Source organism: Geosmithia morbida (assembly GCF_012550715.1).
Source record: "Geosmithia morbida isolate 1262 chromosome Unknown scaffold_3, whole genome shotgun sequence".
In the NCBI taxonomy this organism is placed as follows: Eukaryota; Fungi; Ascomycota; class Sordariomycetes; order Hypocreales; family Bionectriaceae; genus Geosmithia; species Geosmithia morbida.
This window is the reverse complement of record NW_023336190.1, coordinates 360,578-379,345: the sequence shown is the minus strand read 5'-3', so window position 1 is coordinate 379,345 and position 18,768 is coordinate 360,578. Positions and strand designations below refer to the sequence as shown.

Genomic DNA, 18,768 nt, shown 5'->3' with positions numbered 1-18,768 from the left:
CCCCCTCTCTCTCTCTCTCTCCCTCTCCTCCCTCCCCTTTTCTACGTCACTCGCCTTGTTCTCCTACTGATATCCCATCTGCCACTTTCTGCACTCCTACACTCATTTCACTCCCCTTCTATGCCATCTTACTCCTCTTCCACTCCCCATCACTTCCCTTGGGTACTAATGCCTGCGAGAAGAGACGGTTGGACAGTCACCTGCAGGAATATGACACAACGAGACACGGAACGGAGAAAAATTCCCACGGACGGCCTGAGAAGGAAATGACGTATTATCTAGGCATGCAGAGTCGAAAGACTGGTCCATGCTGTCTTCTCTCCCTCTCTGCTTTCCCCAACTTGTCACTCTCGGTTTTCGTTGGGATGCATGGTTGTGCCGTTTCGGTATAGATTCGTTGGTGCTAGTTTTTTTGCAGTCACACAAAGTAACATGATGTATTACTAAGCGGAAGAAGAGAATAATCAAACCGTTTTATCGTTGGTAGCGTATTATTCACTCGCAATCAACGCAAGGCAGAAAAGAGGCAACCGAGCTAAACCAAATCGGTCTCCGCGCTATTATTACGCCATCTCCTGTCGCCTCACTTTTTTTTGTCAAGAAAAGAAGCTGTGGGGCTCTGGACCCCCTTGGTGGTCCCAAGGAGGATACGAGGAAGGCTAGAATCTACACACAATAACCCCGATTGGCTCTCATAACTACGTAACATGTGTATAGATAACGGCTCAAACGAGGTTTCGACACTGACTCAAACGTATATAATTACGCATGTACATGTATGTATAGAGACGCGTAAAATTGTTTATATATATATTAAAAAGAAAATTCCCTATTAAGTCTTCCTTTTCTTTATATGTAATAGACAGGAAGTGAGTCTGATGCACCTATGCACATCTTGAACCATTAAAAGTTAGAGACAAGGCAATGATAAAAAAAAAACATCGTTCGAGGAACTAGACTTGATAACCATATACACAACGGTGAAGCAAATGGAAGGAATGAGGTATAGTAATAACAAAAGAGGGAGAGAAAAAAGAGAGAGAGAGAGGGGGGGGGGGGGGGGGGGGGAAGAAGAGAGAAATCATACCTCCTCAATCTTGACCACACTCCCCCGGACATCCGCCTCTTTTCCCTTCCACATCGTCTTCTCGCTCGCCACCTCCGACTGATCCGACCGGTCCCTGCCCTCGGGTCTCTCAGCATACTTGTCAACGACGTCGAACCTACCGTGCCCTTCTCCGTCCCACGTAAGCCACCTCTTGTGGTTGGCGAGTCTGCGCCCCAGCCAGAGGATCCTCTCCTTGCGCGTCTCCATCATCGAAGTCATCTCAAAGAACTTCTCCTCCTCCTCCACCCTGCTGTCGCGGAACCAGTAGATCGGGTAGTAGTCCTCCGTGTAGACGAGGCCTCGCATGGCGAAATCCTCCGGCAGCGGGCGCGGCGTCTCGCCCTTGTACGGGCCGGGGAAGGTGGCCGTGTCGTCTATGCGCTGGCGGACGTGGGCGACGTGGGCGTTGTGGGCCTGGGCGTCGAGTGCGTTGGCCCCCTTCCCCTTCATCTTCTTCGTCTTCGATGTCTTCTTGCCCTTTTCCCAGACGTTGTTGCCATCATCACCACCACCACCACCACCACCATCACCATCACCATTGTCATCGCCATCGCCATCGACATTGCCCACAGGCTTGGGCAGTATGTAGTTTAGCATGACGGCCGTCAGGTGCCAAGGGAATTCTTCTTCTATATGGCGCATCGCCTCCGGGTACTGGGACGCGTGGTCTAGAAAAGCCAGGATCGTGTGCAGGAACGGCAGCGTGTTGTAGTCGCCCCATCGCGATACTATCGTAGTGTAAGCCTTTACCAGGAGCGAGCGAGCTTTGATAAACGTATCGTTTGGCCCCGGTTCCCTGGTGCTGACACTCTTCGTGTCCTGTCCTGATACTCCGTTACTTGCTTCTCCTTCTTCTCCCCCTCCATCTCGTTCTCCAGCTTCTTTGGGAGCGGCGGCAATGGTCTTGTCCTCCTTCGGCTCGTGTCGCTGCCGAATCAACTCCATCAGAAAGTTGTCTCTGTTACCGTACTCCAAAAGTGCACACGCAAGAGGGATACCCATGTGATAGCTATTTTTTTTTTTAAAAAAAAAAAGAGACATCAGTCAGCCAGTCAAAAGAGAATAAAAGAGAGGGGGAAGTTGAGAGAGGAGGGGTGGGAGTAGAGAAAGGGTGGTGTGAAATTGAGGAAAGAGAAAAAAGGCAAAAAAAAAGAGAAAAAAAAGAGGGCTCACCCAGTCCCGAGCCATCTGCTGGCCATCTGCCCAATCTGGCCGTCCACACCCTCTATGTACTCCTTCATAGACGACTCGAGCTGGTCCTCGTGCTTCCCGGAGAACAAGATGGCATGCACGCGGACAAAAGCGGCGTCTACCGGCTGCAGCTTCTGGGGGTTGCCGGCCAATAGCGGGTCAAACAGGGTCATGATACTCTCCCGGGCACTGGCGAAGGGGATCGGCACGCACAGCGACTTGACGTAGAAGTAGAGCTGCTGCACAGCGTTCGGGCGGGCCAGGATGGCCAGGTGGTGGTAGAGGCGGCCGGTCGAGGGGCCCTTGTCCGACGCCAGGCTGTACCAGGAGCGGGCCACGCCGGTCCAGACCTCGCGGTCCCTCAGGTCGTGCTCCTCGATGGCCATCCGGTAGCGGGCCAGGTCGCCGAGGCATTCGCGCCATGTGTCCTCGAAGGCGGGCACCGTCTCGTAGAGCAGTGACATCATGCCGTAGGCGATGTAGATGAAGGCCAGCATCTGGTCGTACGACGCCGGGAGGCGCTGGCGGAGGATCTCGAGGAAGGAGTGGATGCCGTGGCGCCACATGCGGGCCGGGATGGAGTACTTGTAGGGCAGCCTCCGCAGTGCCTCGCTCCCGACCGGGTGCTGGCAGGCGAGGAAGAAGTCGTGGTGCTCGTGCAGGAGGGTGCGGTGCAGGAGGATCAGGGCCTTCCACTGCTCGGCGCTCGGGTTGTGCTCTATGTTGCCCGTCTGCGCCGCGTCGACCTCGATGCACTTGGTCTCGACGACGACGAGCGTCGAGTAGATGCCCTTGAGCTCCTTGACCAGCTGGTCCTGCGTTATCGGCCGGCTCTCCGGCTGGGCGCGCATCGACGTGTTGGGCCTGAGAAGCTCGTCCCCGTGCGCCTGGGCGTCGGCGGGTGTCGTGGCCCTGGCGCCGGCATCCGTCGGCCGCGCCGCTCCCTGGCGTCGGCGTGGCTGGTCGGTCGAAGAGGCGTTCCTGCCGTGGTTCTCGGCCGGACGCTGGCCTGAACCGCCGGCATATGGGTCATCGAGCTGCCAGACCGAGTGCGACCCGCGACTGTGGCTGTGGTTGTGGCCCCTGCCGCGGTCGAACTTGGCGGCGGGCGGTCCGTGATCTCCGTGATCTGCCCTGTCCGAGGTGACGGGCGACCTGAGCCTCTTAGGCTCCGGCTCACCAGTGGCCCGGTCCGGGTCCCATTCGCAGCGTCCGTGTCCGCCCGGATCGGGCCCCGGCCGCTTCTTGCCGGACGGTGATTGTGGCTGCTGCCTGGAGCGAACTCTGGGAGGTCTGACAGAGGCGTGACGCGAGACGCGGACAGAAAAATTTAGCGTGCGCGTCGAGCAGAGGATCGTGTGCGGGAGGGGGAGTGGGGTGGGGAGTGTGGGGTTGGGAGGGGGTGGGGACCTTCTCGAGGCAGGCAACGTACGGAGACCTGAGGCTCACCCTGGCAAAGGCCTCTGCGATGGCCGTCTCATCTTCCAGGGTGCCGTGGTTCGGTAGATCGGCCTGGACGTGGGCCGTGAAGGTGTCGATGTCGTATGTCACGGGACGATTGCAGAAGCCACATTGAAAGATGCGGTCCTCGTCATCGATAGCCCCCTCCTGGCCGTCCTGCTCCCGTACTTGGTCTCGCCCTCCTCCCTGGCTTCCCTCCCGGTTCGGCTGGGCACCCTTCCCCTGGTGCATCTGGCTGAGGTGCGGTATCCAGCCCTTATCGAGATTGACGCTGCCCATTGTAGCCGGCCGGGGAGCATCCGCAGACACAAAGGTTACGGCCGGTATCGAGCGAGTTCAGGAGTCGTGGTCTGTTGTTTGCGTCGCGTTCTTTGCCCGAGACGAGAACAGCGTGTGACGTGGCTACAGATCATGCCGCGTGTTCGTTCTCGCCGCTTCAAGAAACACCGCTGAAAGACAGAACGAATCAGAAGAAGTGGGAAAGAGGGGGGGAGTTGGTTGGTTCAGATTTCAGAGTAAGAGAGAATGACAGTACTGAGAGTCATGCCAATGTGCCAGAGCCAGTGACGTGCCATAAAACGAGAGAGGAGGTGATGGAGCATAGCGTGCATCGCAGAAAAGAGAGCTGTACAAGTATATATATTATTGTCGTTACAATAAGAGACCAATCTTGTGTATTCACATATAGGTACATAAGAAATCCACAGCTATTGTTGTATAGAGGGAGGGGTGCGGTACTGTACATCATCTTATAGTCCTTCATTCATTTAAACAGTTATAGTGGTTCGCATTGTCCGCGTTAAGACCATGAGTAAGCAAGTAATATAAAACCGTCACAGTACATCTTTGCAATTGTGATACAAGAACTTAACACCACACAATGCCTTGCCTACCTTTTAACGTCTGTAAAGTTAGTGGTGTGTTCTCACTAATGCCTTCTTCCCCTTCAACCCTTTACTAGTTGATTTCCACAACTACAACCACTGCTACTCGAGAGAAGTCTTTAGTGACCGCTCGTATCTGTCGAATTTATATACTCTATTCCTGTTTTGATTTCTTTTTGCTTGTCAATATGCTGTATACTAGTCGTGCTTCTAGTAGTCGTATGGTATCGATAACTGCCTCTGCCACTGCGTCATGGTGATGATGCGGCTGCTGCTAACCTGCTTAGTCATATATTCGCATCTTTCTGATATTTACGTTCCTTTATAGCAACCCAACCCCCGGCTTCTGTGTCAGTGTAGGTAAGGCCGAATAGCGTCTTCAAGACCTTGCCTCGTCTCCTATGAGCTGTGACTACTCTATCTTCTTCTGGTGTGCATGTGCCGGAGATTCAAGGAGGAAGGCGTTGTGGATACGATGGACAATGTGATATACGGCATGACGAGCATACATGCCAATACGAATAGATACAAGATTTCATAGGTTCAGCCAAACGTGCAACGCACTTTCAATACCGCCAGGAGCGCGAGGCTATTCATAAGGAAAAGGGTGTGCTGACGGATTCCATGATCGTGCACTCCCCTCTCACTCTCTTTCTGCTTTCTTCCGAAAATGCATACACAGTGAGGCAGAAGTTGTGCCATTTCTCTCTCTCCCTCTCCCTCTCTCTCTCCGAGAAAACAGGGCAGGGCAAGGCGCAGAAAATTTGGCCAAGTGTCAAGGCGTGGTACAGCACCTCTTGCCCGTGCTACAGAATAGAATTGCCAGAATCTCACATTTTGCCTGTTCTCAAACGAGGCGTGTGCACCTAAAGGCACCAGGGAATGGCTCAATTCGCATCTGCAGAAACGTAACGAGGAAGAAGAAAAAAGCCTCCTCTTCCTTCCGCTGTAAAAGGGACTCCACAAGTGTGTAAGGCGCCGTCACCACTGCCTCTTTCTGCAGCGTTGTCTGATTTCCGTTCGGGATAGAAGAGTTGATCTCGCCTGATTAGTATGCTATGCATTTCCTGGGAATGAGGAACTGAAGTTGGATTCCCAGTCTTCAGCTTTCTTTCTCCGCGACATCATCATAACTACGCAGCCACTTAACAGACTTCGTCACTTACTTCACTATCCCCCTCCCCCCCCGAAGCAGACTCGTTGTCTGACACTTTCCTTTCTGCAGCCCTACCGAAACATTGCTGGGGAGTACACTGGAGTACAGTGATACGTCGTGGCAAGTCATCTATGGATCAACCTTGGACGTCATCTCCTCGGCCGGTCCATCCGTTGTCAATGGCCATGAGGCATGCTGCTAAAATGTCTGCTGAGCAGGGCGAAGTTGGCGGTGAAGGGGAGGCATATAGATTGCTCGCCTGGGACGTGATTGGGTTAGGTTCTAGTTTTGTAAAAGGAGATGGAGAGACATTGGATAAGTGATTACTCTTCCTTCCGAGCACAAGTATCCGGAAGCACTTGTACAAGTAGTACACGTAGCCTGTTTCCATCTATCTATTGCCTTTGTCTCGATACCTGTAATATAACAATATGTGCATGGCGTACGAGTGAGTATAGTATACGTAGGTGTTGGGCGTGGAGTATTTTTGTCGGCTAATACCATAGGCAGCTTTGCATTTATATTTACATTAACGTAATGGACAGATACATCGGGAGGAGGCTCGCAGCAAGCTAAGACTGGATAGCAACCAAGACAATGAATTGCGGTCACAAACACCGTCAAAGGCTTCTCAACGAGGAAGCTGATACTTCGCTGTGCCATCATCCCACGATACTGTGCTAAACGGAGCTCCCGCTTTGTGAAACCAACAATAAAGCAGGTTTGCTCGGTAGACGTACAATGTTATATCAGCGCCACCGCTACTCTTTCGTCTCTTCTACACCGACTTGGCATACATATGTAGCTCCAACAAACACACAAACACAATGCAGCAATACATGACAACAAACAAGAGAAACAAGAAAGAAGAGAAGAGGAGAAGAAACAAGGTGAATCCTAGCAAGAATCCCCCATCTAAGCAGGTATTACTGCTGTACTAGCTTTAGTATTTTCACTAGCAGAACTGCTGTGTGGACATCAGATGGTAATATCACTAGATCTACTCCGTAGTATTACATCCGGCAGATTCTCGGGACAGGGCCCCGGCCAAACGTCCGGAGGAATAAATAGTCCGCTTTGTCAGGGGTAAATATGGCAATATGATGCTGGATCCGTAGCATCACGAGATTGAATAAGGATAACCCGAATCAGAATCACACAGCATAGGCCCCTTGCTGGAAGAAGAGCACGTGTAGGTGATAGATCGGGCTATTAGTAGATGACTACCATCTACTGAAACCAACAACTACTTGTGAAGTGGTTAAAGCAATAGTCCTATGCGTACAAACCACCACATCACCTCCTGTACATCTCATAATACCTGTCTAACTCGACGCGCTGCTCGTCTACACGACGGATGGTGTCCGCATCGTAGATCTCGTCCAGCGGCTTGCCCGCCCCGAGGACCTCCCTGTCGTGCCGAACGGCTTCCTCCTTCGTCATACAGACTAGATCGCTGAAGCGCAGGTTGGCGCACCTCTGGACGTCCGGCGTGCCCTCGCCGATGACGTCGACGGTGGACTCGGCGGGCTTCCGCCAGCGTATCAGGACGATGCGCGTAGGTATGGACGAGAGCACGCTTCGGGAGCGGTAGAAGTCGTCGGCGAGGAAGGCGACGTCGTCCGTCGTCAGTGCCACCTTGAGGCCGACGAGGCCCGGGTGGAAGGACCGCGCAATCTTCTCCTCGCTGCCCTGTACGTAGTTCAGGATGCCCTCGTACATCTTCTCGCGGCCCTTGGCCGGGCGGTAGTCGAGCGGGTAGCCCGCGATGCTGAGGATCACGTGATTGGCAATGGTGAGGCCGAAGATGGCCGGCATGGTGCCTAGCACCGGGAGGATACGCACGCGGAAATAGGGCATCGGGCCCAGGTCGCCCACCGACCCCTTGTGGAACTCGTCCTCCGGCAGCGGAAGCAGCTCCGCCTTGCCCTCCCCACTCTTCTCCGTCGAGTACACCGTCGGGATGCCGCGCGTGATGCCCCGGAGCTTGAGCCGCCGCCGCGTCGCCCGCGAGAGCCCGTCGTCCGTCGTCGAGGCAATGTCCCCCACGACGATGCGCGTCGGGTCCGACTTGCACCCAGCCCCCATCGAGCTGATGACCGGCAGCTCCTTCTCGTGACACAGTTTCAGGAGTTCCACCTTGGTCTCGATGTTGTCGATGGCGTCGACGATGAAGTCGGGCCGCCGGCCGTGGTGGCCGTCGTCGCCCGCGAGATCCCACGCCCCCAGCATCGCCTCGGCCGAGTGCTCGTCAAATTTCTGCTGCCGCAGGTCGAACCGCACCCACGGCGCGATCGCCACCAGCCGCCTCTCCAGGCACCGCACCTTGGGGATGCCCACGTCCGCCAGCGTCGCTACCGCATGCCGGTTCAGGGAGCTCAGCGTGACCTGGTCAAAGTCGACGAGCCGCAGCCTTGTCACGCCCGAGCGGGCCAGCGACGCCGCGCAGTGGGACCCCACACCGCCGCACCCGACCACCACCACAACCGAGTCCCGTAGCTTAGATAGTCCGTCGTCGCCCAGGAATACGCGGTTGCGTGCCAGCTGCTCCGTGATGAGCTCCTCCTCGAAGTCACCGGCCTGCGCCCGACGGGCTAGCGCTTGGTTCCTGGCATCCTCGATGTCGGCTGCCGACGCCGTCGCCCCAAAGCTGTTGAGCTGTTGCGAATCGTCAGTTGGGATGCAACATCAGTGCAGAGTTTGATTCCCGGTCTTCTCACCTGCCGGGTTCCATGTTCCTCCTCGAGAGATGGTATCGAGTCCTTAAGTGCCGATAGCTTCTCCTTCCTCTCAAAGTTCTGATATCCCAGAAGAAGTGAGAGTGCAACAGCACTAGAGATGACGCCTGTCGCCACCAGCTGGGCTCGGTGGTCTGAAAATGAGTCTATTATTGAAGGCGCCATGCTCTTCCATCATATATTAGACGACTTTATTTCTTGAACGTCCTTGATCCCTCACCGTTCTTCCGACGACGACGGACCCTCTAAATTTTTGGACCACGTCGTGACATTTGAAAACCGGCTTAGTCATCTGACATCTGGCGCTACTGCGGGAAACGATCGACGCCTCAGTCAATCGCCCGACTGTAATATTGCAGCCAACACTTCTTTAATCTTTGCTCTCCTTAGTCTTCCTCTCCGCCAATGGCCTCATCGACGCAGCGGCTTGCTCCGGCTCTCAAGTCATAAGAGAAGAAGGATAAGTAGAAAAGAGTACGGTCTCCATTAAGGGGCTACTGGCTCCCAACCGCAGTTCAGCTATGCGGCCGCCGCCAGCAGGGCGCCTTGCCTGGCAGCGCCCCATCAACCAGTCGGTGCAGCGCCGAATCCACATTACGCAGCAGCCGAAAACATCGCCAACAGCCCATGTGGCCCGACTCAGCACGCGATCCCGGCCCACGGTGCCCTTCCTCTCGTCGACGGGGACGACGACGACGGTGACCCTCGACCGCGGCTACGCATCGGCGGAGCGTCCGGCGGTAGCGACGTGGCTGCGGCACGAAGCCAAGCTCTTGGTCCGATACGCCATCATCTCGTGGGTCGGGGCTCTCTGCATCTTTACCATCTACTTCTTCTACCTGGAGGAGGTGCTGGAGCGTGAGTACCCGACCCCGCATGAGTGGGGATGGCAGGAGCGCAAGCTGCTGCGCGACGCGCACAAGTGGACCAACCCGGAGCACAGGAACGTGTCGTGGACCATGGCGTACCAGCTGGCGCGCAAGCTGTGCCTGGCGCTCGAGGACCCCGACAGGAGCAGCGGCCAAGGCGTCACGCGCCTGCATGACCACGAGGACCCCAACAACGAGGTGCCGTGGGAGTTCATCCCGCACGACGTCTCGGGCAAGAGCGAGGAGTGGCGCCGGGGCTACTTCGAAGCCATGATGCTGACGGCCAGGGCCGCAGGCATCGTCGACGGATGGCTGAAGGAGTCCAACAGCGACAGGATGCATGTCTGGCCTCCGCAGTTCGTCCTCGGACCCTCCAACCCCCGACCCCAGCCCATCCCCGCAGGCAGCCCCCCCGCTCCTCGCGAGGAGGATTGCGAGGTGGCCTTCCCGCCTGCGGACCGGTACTACCTCAAGATCGTGGCGACGCGGGGCCTGACGCCACGTCAGAAGATGGAGGCAGCCCTCGAGTACGCCAATTTCGTCGACACAAAGCGTCATCAGGTCGGCTCCGAGGCCCTGTATAGCCTGGCACTGGCCGAAGCCACCCAGGGCATGGACCAGACTAGGCTGCCGTACGATCCAAAGACGTTTGTCCTCAAGGACGACCATGGTGCCACCACCCGCACTTCATCATCCTCCTCCTCCCCCTCGGCTATTTCCCAGAACGTCCTGGACGCCTTAGGTGCCCTGGCGAACCACAAAGCCCGTAGTGGTGACACGGCAGGAGCTCTGCCCATTTACCTCTCGCTGCTCAAGGCACGCCGCTCCCTGCCTGAAACGCCACCGCCGACCTCACACCTCGGTGCAGACGAACGCCGACGCTCCCTTTACCACCGTTTCGTCCGCTTTTTCTCTCAGCCCGACTACCCCCCTCCCCAGCCCGACGGCACACAGCCTCCCTGGCGCGACGCCCAGGAGCGCTGCATCGAAGCTTCACTCAGCCTGTACATTGGCGAGATCCTCTACGCCACGTCATCGCGAGAGGACGGCATCGCCTGGACTCGCGAGGGAGTCGACGTGGCGGAGGAGCAGCTGCGCTCCCTGTCCTCCAAGGACGCCGATGCCTCCCCCTCCAGGTCTTCCGAGGCCGGCAACGACACCCGAGTCGCCAAGGAGCGGTGCCGCGAGTGCCTCAGGACAGGTCTAGACAACTGGTCCGTCATGGTGGCCAGGCTGGCACGCGAGGAGAGCCAGAGGAGGGAGGAGGCCAAGAGGCAGCAGAGCCGTCCCAGCGTCCTATCATTCTGGGGATCCAGCAAGGGCGACGACCCCGAGGTTGAAGGCCGTTGGTCCGCCGAGGGCGCCGTCATAAGGGAGCGATCTAAGAGGACGAGCGACCTGATTGAGGATCTCAAGCCCGGAAACGATGGCATCACGCGCTACGTCAAGGCTTGAGAGTGATGGATGAAGCGTGTATAATAAACCCCTTTGTGTTGTGTCTGATCTTAATGTCCCTAGCGTCTTTTTGTCACCGCCCCCCCCCCCTCCTCAACTACTAAAACAATGCCAGATTGTAGGTGAAAACAATCACTTGTATCCCCCCCTCCCTTTAAACGTGCTCAGCATCAGCAGCCTTGCCACCTCCCTCCTCATCCTCCGCATCCGAGCCCGGCGCCTCGCCCGTCTCTTAAAACTCGTTCCACAAACGCTCTTGCTTCCTCTGTAGATCTAGTATCTTGGAATCGAAATACTCGACGTCTGGCTTCTGCGCATCATCGACCTGGGCCCATGCAGCGTCATCGAATCCGTCCTCCTCTTCGACAACCTCATCATCCGGGGGCGTGGTAGTCGGCACGTGGGCTATGGGCTCATTCACCGCCCCGGGATCCAGCGCGTTCCTCCCGAGGTAGCCCAGTATGTGGGGCAGCGACCGGACGAGGATGCACTCTGTGTAGTTGGGCTCGGCGGACGAGTAGCACGGCATGCCCAAGGCGCCAATGCACAGGTGCGGGTTCCCTTCCGGCGTGGCGAGGGGGGTGTCGACGGGCTCGGTGGAGCGGAGGTAGCCGCGGGAGCGCTGCGGAGCGGGGTCAGAAAGGAGGAGGAAATAAACTATGAGCACGACGCGAGTGCTGTTCTCGACCTCACCTTGGAGAGGAAGTCCTTGAAGGCAACGTTCGACAGACGGCCCGCCTCGCAGATGGGGTCGATGAGGAGCATGAAGCCCAGGCGCGCACCCCAGACGGCCCAGCTGGCCTCGGCGTCGAGGAAACGCTCGACGTAGTCGCACGTGTCGCCGATGGCGACGATGTCTACGCGCGCGCCGGGCTGGAGGAGGCGCGTCAGCGCGTCATCGAACACGCTCTGCACGTGCCGCTGCGGCGTCTCGTGGCCCCTCACCTCGTTAGCCTGCGCGGAGAAGCGCCAGCCGGCGTGCACCAGGCTGGGCAGCGGGAGGGTGGAACTCGCACCGACGGTGAGGGCTCGCGACCCCTCGGGCCACCAGTACAGCTGGCCCGTGTTGGCCACCAGGATCCCGGGGGGGGACAGGTCATCCGGACCGCTGTGCTGGCGCCGCAGTTCCTCCACCACTGACACCATGCTCCCTTGGGATATGCCGCCTTCGCCCGTCACCACGCGCCCGGCCAGCTGGCCGAGCATGTTGCTCGTCTCGCCGAAGATGACGACGACGCGGGTCCTGCTGGGCAGGTCGGCGTCAATGAAGACGGGGACGTGCTTCATCGTCGACGGGGTGTCCAGCGGGAGGGGCGTCTTGACCAGATTGAGATTCGACAGGCGCTCGTGTATAACCTTCTCCAGGCAACCTATACATCATCACATCAGCTGTCGCGTCCCGACCTCCTCCTCCTCCTGCTCCTCCTCCCCCTCTTCTTCAAAAGAACGATAGGTCAAGGGGGTGGGGGAAAAAAAGAGAAGAAAGTCAACACACTGTCTATGGCAAAACGTCGTCGCATGTTGACGCGCATGTTGCGGTTGAAGAAATGCCTGAAATACTGGTCTGGGTCCTCGAGGGAGCGGAGTTCATCGTCATCGTTGATAAAGTATCTGATGTGAACCTGTTAGCCGACGGGGCTTTATCCCGGTGTGTGTGTTGGGGGAGTTGTCGAACCCGAGGCCCTCCAGGTCGGACGGGAAGGAAATGTCTTCGGGCAGACCCGACCAGTGGCGGAAGTACATGATGGGCTTTACGTTGATGCAGAAGACGGGAGGAAGTGTGCAGATCGAGGTGTATCTGGAGATATGGTGGTGGTGGTGGTGGTGGAGGTGATGGAAGGAGACAGCAGAGAGAAGGAGAACGAGAGTGAAGAGTGGTGAGTTGAAGGTGAAGGTGCCTGCATACACCAGAGGAACCACGCCCTCGAGGAGAGTATTGCGTAGACTTATTCAGGGCAAACAAAATGACCTGTTTCAGTGTTACGATGCAGGAGGAAGTGTTCGTTTCTCTGATGACGAGAAGTCTTTGGGTCATGATATACCTCAGATACAGAGTAAAGCTGGTACACACAATTTTCCATGCCATTCCACCCTGTCAAGGCCCATCATAATCATCATACAATCGAATAGAATAATCGACAATCATTGCCGCGAGGGCAAACACACAAAACGCCCAGGGGGGGCCTCATGCGGCCACCCGCGTGGTCCAAACTATATCCCAGAAAACAAGACAGAAAAGGAACAAAACACCGGTTACACGCACGCCTGTCCAGACCAGAGGAAATGAAAGATATTACAGCAAGGAGAAGAGCAAGAAGAAACACGAAGAGCAGAATCAAAAAGCCATGAGCCCGATCTTTTACTGGCCTCCGCCGGGAGTATACCGACTTCGAAAGGCTTGGCTTATGCTGAAGCGACTTCCCATGCCACGGTTCATGTGACTGGCCAGTGCTTCCTCAAGAGCCGATTGTGTGACCGAGGCATCTATAACGATGGCATTCGATGTTAGGTGAAATCGGAATACGCATGAATAAGCGGGAGGGAACATACCATCAAGGTCACTGAAGCTGCTACCCATACTAGGTGTGCCGTCGCTGCCTTCGTGTGACCCCCTACCGCCGGAGCTTCGACCCGCCAGCTCGGCTGTCCGACGAGGCGACAAGGGTCCGGCTGCCCTGTGCGGCTTGGGGGCACTACACGAAGGCTGCATCGCTGAGCTCGTGTCTGAATCAGATGTCTGGGAATTATGGCCACGCTGGTCTCGCGACGATTGCTTGGTCGGCCTCCTTGATGAGTTTGTCCGTGCGACGCCGTCGCCCCGCAGCGTCGACGACAGGTCATGCGCCGATGTCTGGGCGGATCCAGCGGGTGGTTTGTACGGCTGAAAGGCCGGCTCGGAACTGTCATCGTCATCGTCCTCATCGTCGGCGTAGGCGTTCGTCGTATCTTGGCTCTGGAAGCGAGGAGGACGGCGGATGATGCGGGATTGCGCCGGCATAGATTCGTCGTCGGATGTCGTTGTCGAGCTGGACTCGGCCGGGCCGGGCGACGGCGACCGATCATCCTTTGCCGTATCCTGCTCTGCACCCGGTGATGCGTCTGTCTCTGCGCGTCGTGCCGGTACTTCTTGGTCGTCGGTATTGGTGGCTATGGGTAGTGACGAAAGCCTGCGACGACCGGGCTGGTCGGCTGCCGACACCATCCTGCCCGAGTTGGCGGGGCTGGGCGACGCGCTGCCCATGTCGCGGGGTACGGCCGTTGCACCCGAGGCATTACGGGATACGACGGGACGCTGGGATGCATTGATGGGTGTCGCAGAGCCGCTTCCGACGGTGCGCATGGTTCGCGAATTGCGTCGTAATGAGCGGATGCCAGCGGCTGAGTCGGACCCCGGGGGGGCAGGTAACGGGCCATTGGAGCTGCCGCCACTCTTGGCGGCAGCGGTGGCCTTGCGGACCTGGGCACGGACTTGCGATGCGTGACGTTCGGTGAGATAGTCGACCTGCCTGAGGAGGAAGTCTACGGGAACATTGAAGTCGTCGGCCCTATAGGAGAACAATCATCGTCAGTAAACTATGCGAAAGGACGAGGAGGGCTTAGCCACCAAGCGTACACTTGGTTCCCTGTGAGGCAGAAATGATTAGTCTGATACCGTGTGGAGGGGGGTGGCAATGAAGGCTTACAGTCTATCTCCTGCTGTGTTGCGCCGGATAGGATCCTCCACAATTCTTCGTCTTTGGTTGTATTCCAGCTGACCTAGAGAAATGATCAGCAACGAGTCAGAGCTCTCTCCAAGGACGTACACCAGACAACGTACCGGCGGCGGATCAACAAAGTCACCCCGAGGAATGGGCACCCTGACAAAGACGGTGTATGTGGGTTCGTCCATGATGGCGGATGACGGGCACACCGATGTGATGGACCGAGGAAATGTGCTCGGTGCGTGAAGGATGAGAGAGGATGAGACCGTGAGGGTGACGAAGGGTGACCGGGGGAGGATGACGGTAATATTTCATATCGATAAGCAACCGCATTAGTGCCCCAGGTCCAACCATGTGGAACCGATGAGTCTCAGTGGTAGGCTGGCAGTAATAGTTGGTCTTGTGATTAGCATCATCTTACATGCACTATTTCTACTGATAATCATGATAATAATACTCGATTAATACATACATGAATGCTGCGCTGCCCGTGCAGGATTGATGCAATAGGACCATCAGTCTAGAAGGAAAGGATGCGTCTGTCAGATGCGCACAAAATTTCCAGGGCCCCGCCTCTCTAAGACGGATTGATCGCCGACAACCCTCCCTCCTCCTGTGCCTGCCTAGCGCTCAGATTATGCGAGACAGCCAGCGCATGACACGTGACGTGACGCCGGTTGTATTCAGACACTGATTGCATAACCTATCACTGCTGGTCATAATTCAATGAACGGCTTTACAATCCGATACTTGCGGTATACTCCTAACCCCAAGATGGTCCTGAACAGTTCCGACTCTGGGCTCGTTCCCGAATGCGGCCGAGTATAGGGTGATTACGTGATGAAGGTTAAGCAGGGAAGGACCCTGTGGGCGATTGCCCTTTCCACCTACGAAAGGGAGATGGCCCAATGGGTCGAGCCTTGGCCCCTGGCAGGTACCTAACAGACTATAATAGCAGCATACCCATACAGGTAGGTACTGTAGTATCGTCACTGTACCAGGTCCAGTGGCAGGTGCCCACTGCCCATCAGTGAGGAGCCCCCCAGGCGGAAAACACACACAGAAGGTACCCACCAATTGGCCCAGTGCCCACTCTCATGACGTACCGACTGTTTGGCTCTCGCTCAGCGCCCTGTAGACGTCTATCGGCGACTCGGCGAGCGGTGGCTACTGCCCCGCCTTACTCACCCCATCACGCCCCGGTAGCTCCCCTACTTCCACTATTACTTTCCATGGTCCTCGGCGGGGTTCACGTCTCTTGCCATCTAGCTAGAGCATCCCCTTTCTCTTCGCTCTACGCTATCGCCTCTTCTGCTCCGTTCCGACCGTTCACGATCCCGGCAAGGGAAGCAAGAGGCCGGGCACGTTTGGAATAGCTTCTTCTACCCCCTCCCTTCGCCTGGCTCACGTCTCGCCTATCTGGACCGGCCCCATCTACTCGAACCGTGCTCAGCCCAGACGACTAAAAATAGTCCCGCAACTCCCATCGCAACCACAGAAACCATGGTCGCTTCAGAACTTACGGCCTCGGCCAGGGCCATGGGCATGGCCCCCGGACAGTCAGATGGGACCGCCCCCGCCAATACACCCGTCGAGCCTCTCCAGAACCGCGCTGGTGACAGCCTGAGCCCCTTTGTGAGGAGCCTGGCCGGAAGTCCCGTTGCCTGGCAGCAGCTGGATAATGCGAGCGTTGAGCGCGCTAAGAAGGAGCACAAGCTCATATTCCTCCATATCGGCTACAAGGCCTGCTATTGTGAGTGCTTTGGCTCGGTGACTTGCCGATGACATACAAGCCACTAATCGCACCACGTCGCAGACTGTCGGCTCATGGCTCAGGAGTCCTTCTCGAACCCCGAGTGTGCCTCTATACTTAGCGAGCATTTCATACCCATCGCCGTAGACCGCGATGAACGCCCGGATCTCGATGCCATCTACATGAACTATGTTCAGGCCGTCAGCAGCTCAGGCGGATGGCCTCTCAATCTCTTTCTCACTCCCAATTTGGAGCCCGTGTTTGGTGGAACCTACTGGCCCGGCCAGAGTTCAGCACGGCGCACCGCGACGGAAACTGGCGACGATATTCCCGACTTCCTGGATGTCGTGAAGAAGATGCGCAACATTTGGAGGAATCACGAGGCTCGATGCCGCAAGGAGGCTACCGATACTGTCGACCAGCTTAAGAACTTTGCCGCCGAGGGTAGACTCAACACTCTTGGCCACGCAGAGCCCGCGCCCTCCTCGGATCTCGGAGCGAAGACCAGGCCTGTCGTGCTGGGTGAAGTGGACCTGGACCAGCTGGAGGAAGCCTACGCTCATATTGCTGGCACTTTTGACCCGGTATACGGCGGCTTCGGACTGGCTCCCAAATTTGTGACACCGCCCAAGCTCATCTTCCTCATGCATCTCTCTCAGTTCCCCCAACCCGTTCAAGACGTGGTTGGTGAGTCGGAGTGCGCAAAGGCCCTCGAGATGGCCTTGACTACGTTGCGTCAGGTTCGCAACAGCGCTTTGCGCGATCACGTTGGTGGAACTGGCTTTTGCCGCTTCTCTGTGACGGCAGACTGGACCGTTCCCAACTTTGAGAAGCTCGTCGTCGACAACGCCCTCCTTCTCTCGCTGTACCTGGAAGCCTGGAAGGTAAGCGGCGCCAAGGAAGACAGCGAATTCTTCGACGTTGTCACAGAGCTCGCCGACTACCTTTCATCTCCACCCATCACACTGCCCGACGGGGCTTTCGCATCGAGCGAAGCCGCCCACTCCTACGCTAAGAAAGGAGACATGGATACACAGGAAGGCGCCTACTACCTCTGGACGCGTCGGGAATTTGACTCGATAGTTGAGACTCTGGGTCCCAACGTCAGCCAGGTCGTGGCCGCCCACTATGGTGTCCAGGGAGGCGGCAATGTCAACGAGGCCCATGACCCCAACGACGACTTCATCAACCAAAACATCCTATGCATCCGAAGGACGGCAGACGACTTGAGCAGGCATTATGGTATCCCCGTATCAACGGTGGAGGAGTACATCAAATCGGCCAGGAGTGTGCTCAAGGAGAGGAGGGACAGAGATAGGCCGCGACCCGAGCTGGACGACAAGGTAGTCACGGGATGGAACGGTCTCGTCATCTCGGCCTTGGCTCAGACCGGCACCGCTCTCGCACAACTGTGTCCGGAGAAGAGTGCGAGATATATCCAGGCCGCCAGCAAAGCTGCCGCCTTTATCAGAAGCCAGCTCTGGGACAAGAGCTCGAAAACCCTCTCCCGGATATGGAGGCACGGAAAGAGTGGTGAAGGCTTCGCAGATGATTACGCCTACCTTGTCCTCGGCCTTATCGATCTATTCTATGCCACTGGCGATGAGACGATACTCGAATTTGCCGACATTGTCCAAAGTGAGTTCATTCTTCTCATCCTGCCCATGATATCTCCGTCACATCTACCCCCCCCCCCCCTTTCGTGTCTAATCTAACGTGGTATGTTTAGAAACACAAATCTCCCTCTTCAGCGACCCAGAGGGTGGTTACTACTCAACTACTGCCTCAGCACCTCACACCATTATCCGCCTGAAGGATGGCATGGACACATCCCTGCCGTCGACCAACACCGTCTCCGTATCCAATCTTTTCCGACTCGGCCAAGTGCTCAAGGACGCCAAGTACACTGACCTGGCACGCGAGACGATCAACGTGTTCGAAGTCGAGATGATACAGCATCCATGGCTCTTCCCTGGTCTGCTTTCCGGCGTCGTGACGGCTAGGCTGGGTCTCGATGACAAGGGAGCGGTGGATGTCAAGTACGCGACTACTAGGGAGAAGGCATGAATTCTCTTTTTTTGTTTACTTTCTCTTTTCTATTTCGTCCTCTTTTCTATCATTTTCTGTTTCTGCTTTGCTCCCCCCCCCCCCCCCCCCCCCCCCCACGGGCCTACACTACCGTTCACATTGCAAAGAGAAAAAAAATTCATGGGTGACATTTCCAGTTCTCGCGTATGCTTTATACAGGTTGGGTCTATTTTTATATGCAGAGTACAAACAATAGTACTAGTACTCAAGGCGTATCTTGGGCGGCAAAAGAATGGGAGGATGGGCGGTTTTGCAACCCAAAAAGAAGAGAAATCAACGTGTGTTTTTTTATATATAATATATCCTCTGGTCTTACTTTCTTTTTTTTTTCCGTGTCGACGGTCAAAACGGCAGGGTATCTAAT

The 18,768-nt window shown here is 56.4% G+C and overlaps 5 protein-coding genes across 5 annotated transcripts; 2 read left to right on the top strand and 3 right to left on the bottom strand.

Moving 5' to 3' along the window:
• Positions 1–1,081: 1,081 nt before the first annotated feature.
• On the bottom strand, positions 1,082–4,039 carry GMORB2_5064 (uncharacterized protein; the record flags this gene model as incomplete). The annotated part of the gene is made up of 3 exons (XM_035467038.1): positions 1,082–2,117; positions 2,282–3,583; positions 3,732–4,039. 3 exons carry the CDS (start codon positions 4,037–4,039, stop codon positions 1,082–1,084), a joined length of 2,646 nt encoding a protein of 881 aa, XP_035323050.1.
• Positions 4,040–7,096: 3,057 nt separating this feature from the next.
• Positions 7,097–8,703, bottom strand: GMORB2_5063 (tRNA threonylcarbamoyladenosine dehydratase; the record flags this gene model as incomplete). Its single annotated transcript, XM_035467037.1, has 2 exons — positions 7,097–8,458; positions 8,521–8,703. 2 exons carry the CDS (start codon positions 8,701–8,703, stop codon positions 7,097–7,099), a joined length of 1,545 nt encoding a protein of 514 aa, XP_035323049.1.
• Positions 8,704–9,059: 356 nt separating this feature from the next.
• GMORB2_5062 (uncharacterized protein) lies at positions 9,060–10,862 on the top strand (the record flags this gene model as incomplete). Its single annotated transcript, XM_035467036.1, has 1 exon — positions 9,060–10,862. The coding sequence occupies one exon, from the start codon at positions 9,060–9,062 to the stop codon at positions 10,860–10,862; it is 1,803 nt and encodes a 600-aa protein (XP_035323048.1).
• Positions 10,863–11,094: 232 nt separating this feature from the next.
• Positions 11,095–14,751, bottom strand: GMORB2_5061 (Arb2 domain; the record flags this gene model as incomplete). The annotated part of the gene is made up of 8 exons (XM_035467035.1): positions 11,095–11,484; positions 11,556–12,232; positions 12,358–12,473; positions 13,226–13,346; positions 13,413–14,407; positions 14,476–14,485; positions 14,546–14,618; positions 14,680–14,751. The coding sequence occupies 8 exons, from the start codon at positions 14,749–14,751 to the stop codon at positions 11,095–11,097; spliced, it is 2,454 nt and encodes an 817-aa protein (XP_035323047.1).
• A 1,315-nt stretch (positions 14,752–16,066) lies between these two features.
• GMORB2_5060 (putative conserved protein YyaL, SSP411 family) lies at positions 16,067–18,383 on the top strand (the record flags this gene model as incomplete). The annotated part of the gene is made up of 3 exons (XM_035467034.1): positions 16,067–16,316; positions 16,380–17,954; positions 18,046–18,383. 3 exons carry the CDS (start codon positions 16,067–16,069, stop codon positions 18,381–18,383), a joined length of 2,163 nt encoding a protein of 720 aa, XP_035323046.1.
• Positions 18,384–18,768: the final 385 nt, after the last annotated feature.